Source organism: Etheostoma spectabile, chromosome 5 (assembly GCF_008692095.1).
Source record: "Etheostoma spectabile isolate EspeVRDwgs_2016 chromosome 5, UIUC_Espe_1.0, whole genome shotgun sequence".
In the NCBI taxonomy this organism is placed as follows: domain Eukaryota; kingdom Metazoa; phylum Chordata; class Actinopteri; order Perciformes; family Percidae; genus Etheostoma; species Etheostoma spectabile.
In genome coordinates this window covers 16,593,241-16,597,451 of record NC_045737.1, presented here as the reverse complement: position 1 = coordinate 16,597,451, position 4,211 = coordinate 16,593,241, and the positions used below count along the sequence as shown (strand labels likewise).

The following is a 4,211-nucleotide window of genomic DNA, read 5'->3' as shown; positions in this document are numbered from 1 at the left end:
ACACACACACACACACACACACACACACACACACCTGCACATAAACAGCCAGGAAAAAGCTGGCAAAGCTATTCAACCACCCACTGAACCATCATGGACTTCACACCCTCATACTAATACACCGGGGGGAAAGCTTAATATAAGCCTGTAGGAAGAGTAGATAGGATGGAAAAATAAACGAAAAATAAATCAGGTCTTCCATATTAGATAGATATTCTTGTTATGAATGTCGTAAAGTATTCACAGAAGGTCAAAGGAAAAAAAGAGTAAAATTGCCAAATGCTTGCAAAGTAACCTCCAAGATCAATAACACACTTAAGTGTGGATCATTCACTTCCACTCTATGATATGAAATTAATTCTGAATCGAACCATGCTGAGTGTGTGAATCAAGTGGTGTGATATTCCCTGTTGAAATGATTCTTGCTAAGTCTCAGCTTAGACACGAGCGCTGTTGTCCTTTTCTTTTCTTTTTTTTGCAGGGGAACAATGTGACATTTCCTCTCGGCACAGTTTCTCCCCGTTTTCACTGTGTTTTTTTTTATAGCAGGCTATAAAGATGAAATGTGGGGGCTTTTAGGACTCTTTCTCCAGCACCACTGCGATGCTCTCTCGACTAAATCACCACCAGGAAAATGCCAGTGATGGGGCAAGAAGTGAGTCTGTAATCCTTTACTTCTCAACATCTGATACGTGCTTAAAGCCGTGCGTCAAAGCTAAGAAATGCAATGATTCCCGGGTTCACATTATCAACCTGTGCCTTGGCCTCATCTTTTATCTCATAAAACCCCAATTGGCCTTAGCATCAGACATGCCAAAACTACTCTGACTCTCCCTTTTTCACCCCTCTTTTTTGCTTTCATTCTGCCACCTCACACTTTTGTCTAATCACCACCTATTGTGTTGAAAGACAGACAGAGCCAGGGTAGGCAGATGAGAAAGAGTTGGAAGGTGGAAGAAATACGGGAAACATTATTTGAATTGCAATCATGTAAATAAGGAGATTTGCAATCCAAATTGAGCAACAACGTCCAACACATCTCACTTTCTGTGACAAAACAAATCCGGCATCCTGGTTTGCGGTGGAACGCTCTAGTCTGCAAGGGCGTACATGTTATGTGCACACACCAACACACACGTGGGTGGCGGCATGCACAAATACTTGACCCTGTGTAGACATGCCATAAATGCCATCCCTCATTTTTCACAATGAATTGGCCACTTTGGTCCCAAAAGCCCCGCTGATGGGTGACTCTTTACAAGGAGGATGTCTGAGAGAGAATGAGAGTAGTTGTAGCTACAGCTCTAAGTGACAGAAATCCCTCTGTCGGGAAGAAACAAAGCTATGAGCTGTCAGTGAGTTGGAAAAGCTGCATCAGTGGCCAAGAAAACAGCGAAATCCAAACAAAGAAGATGTCCATTTTGGATCGCTTGTTGGACATAACACACTCCTAATGGACAGGGAAAACCATCCACAATCCTCTGCATGTATCCTACTCATAAATCTTCCAAAATCCCATCCAGTTCAAGTAAAAAACAAATCTATCCAGTGCCACTTCAAAGCATTGCTGCGTTATGAGTTTACAACCGTGACTTAGAGAAATGTTTCAAAAGCTTTGGGCTGAGAAGGAGGGGGTGTTCTGTTTCTTACTGCTTGGCGATCTGGGCCAAGCCACTGTTCTGGACGTCTCGGTGAATTTGAACTGACTCACAAAACGGTGTGGCTCCCTGCAAACACACAAGTTTGACAGTCATGCATACAACGCTGACAGCAGTACTTGGAGTGTGACAGACGATAGAAAGGGTTTCCTAGAAACCCAAAGCCACCGTGTCCCTTCACATTCCAGGGATGAGAGATGGAGATTTGCTTACACAAACTCTTCAAGCCTCTTTGTGTCCTTGTGATGAGAAGGCTATATGTTCTGTTAAGGGTACCACCAATAAAATATTAAGTGGCAAAAGCCTGAGCAGGTTCCCTGTGCTAAGAACGACGACTTGGCTCTAAATTATTCAGAAAGTAAAATGCTTTGTCTAGGACGTTCAAAGCTCTGTCAAACAGTGGTGTTGTCAGTTATAAAGGTGCTACTCAAAGATTTTTGACATCAATAACATCAATCATAATTGTCACAACTGCTGAAAATTATTTTCAGCCTTACACTATGAGTCACTGCTTAGGATTTTGCGGTAAATCTGATGGATTTCCAGCACAAAAGGAGATGGTTTTACAATAAAACATTTCTGAGGAAACAGGTATTCTTCCAGTGCAGAAAGAACTAAAGCTTACTTGAAATGCTGGATGGTGAAATGACAGAAAGGCTTACAGAATAATCTCTTAATAAACATTAGCTCCATTTGTAGTCTCTGTAAAACAAAAGGACCAGTAGCGGCAGTAGGTCTTCATTTCCGAATGTACAATCTTTGTGAGATAGCAGGACGGTCTCATTTGCTTACAGGAATCATACCAACACAGTCTAATCAATTAATAATAAAACAGCAGATGTTAAAAATATGCTACATGTAACACTTTGAGATAAGTGTGACCTCCAAAGTAATCTGATGCTGCATTTGAAATTTCACTGAGATTCCAAAAGGTTTTAATAGGGTATTTTTTCACTTGGTCGCCAATCTTTTTTTATTCTTTTTTTCAGACTTTTCTCTAATCTGTGATTGTGAAATACTGGATCACTGTATCTCTGTGTGAAAGTCGGCAAATCTTTGCATTAAACCTATCCCTCAACCCTGCATTCCAATATTCAATTACATACCTTGCTATAATAACCCTTAGGTTGTAACCATATTATCTGAAATTGAACAGTTGGTTCAATAACTTCTTGTATCGGTATTTGTAACAAGTAAACCTTTGTAGTAAACTTCCAGGTCAAGAAAAGGGACACACCTGCAGTAGTTGTGGGTGCCCAAACCACCCTCTCCATTGGGGTATTTGAGGGTGTTGTAAGGGTGCTGGAAAGTCTCATTCCAGAAGAGGCAGGGTTTACCACCATGCAGGCTGGTCTGGTTCTGGAAACCCCTGTAGTCTTCACCGTTGGCAGTGTAACACTCTGAAGAGAGGGAAATGAGATAAAGAAAGTGAGACAATTCCCTGGTGTCTGCAATCTGGGATTAGACTTAGTCTAACAAGATGGAAATCAAAAGCTTGGCGAGAGTTTTTAAATATAAAAGGCAGTCACATATGCGACCTGCTTTATTGAGAATCTGGATTCAGTGAAATACTCTACTGCTATAAAAATGTTGTAAAGAGCTTGGAGTGTTCATAAACGATACGTTTGGACTAATTGTATTCTTTGCCCAGGCTCAATTCATTTCAGCTCCGGCCAAATGTGGTAAAGCAAGATCAATCACGGTATTGTTTTAATTAATTTCAACGCAGGAGAGTAGGAAAAAAATGGCCCACAGATGTAAAACAAAAGCAAAATTTACTGAACTTGTATGACAACCATATGGCTAAGTCAGAGAAAGAGAGCGAGAAAGAGAGAGAGAGAGAGCTGGTTTCCTCAGGCAAAACAATGACTGGTGGAAGGCTTTTCTTCCCTGAAAGAGGGAATTCAAATAAACAATGGCTGATGGGAGCGTGATGAGCCATCAACGCTCATCACTCTAAGCCCTGGGGGGCTCCTGTCAAGAGACTTTTAACAGCTACAACTGAATTCCTTTTTTGATTGCATTAGGATGGAAAATATGAATTTATTATTTGACTGTTATGGTTACTCATACATATGCAGGTACTCATAATTGCAAACATTTGACAGAGCAGGATACACCTTCAGTGTAAACAGGATAAAAACAGTCTGTATGTCTTTAAGTTGCAAAGTGTAGATGCAAACAGTTTGAAGTTCTGATACACGGTACATGCATTTAACACTTTGAGTTTTGACTTACCTGCTTTTGAAAATGTCAAGCAAGAGCACATGGAAGTATAACAACTCTTTCACCTGTCAAACATTAATAAGAAAAAGAACAAGTCTCGCTTGTTTGGCTCGTCTCCATGGGGTCTTGTTGCTATGTACGCGGTTAACCAATGACCGGCCTCTTTCATTTATCCAAGCTGTCTGTGCTAAGTATGAGCTAATGCATTGCAATATGACAGTCATTACACCCGTTGGTGAGCCAGCTGTGCTCCAAGGCTCTTGTTTATTCTCTTTCAAGTGTGTGTGTGTGTGTGTGTGTGTGTGTGTGTGTGTGTGTGTGTGTGTG

At 41.0% G+C, this 4,211-nt stretch overlaps 1 protein-coding gene across 2 annotated transcripts in view; it reads right to left on the bottom strand.

Annotated features, from left to right (window-relative positions):
• Positions 1-4,211, bottom strand: part of kremen1 (kringle containing transmembrane protein 1) — a 57,750-nt gene that overhangs the window by 35,066 nt on the left and 18,473 nt on the right. For both annotated transcript variants that reach the window (XM_032516329.1, XM_032516330.1), the window contains exon 2: positions 2,896-3,058. In XM_032516329.1, coding sequence (XP_032372220.1) covers positions 2,896-3,058 — 163 coding nt within the window. The remainder of the gene's footprint in view (positions 1-2,895; positions 3,059-4,211) is intronic.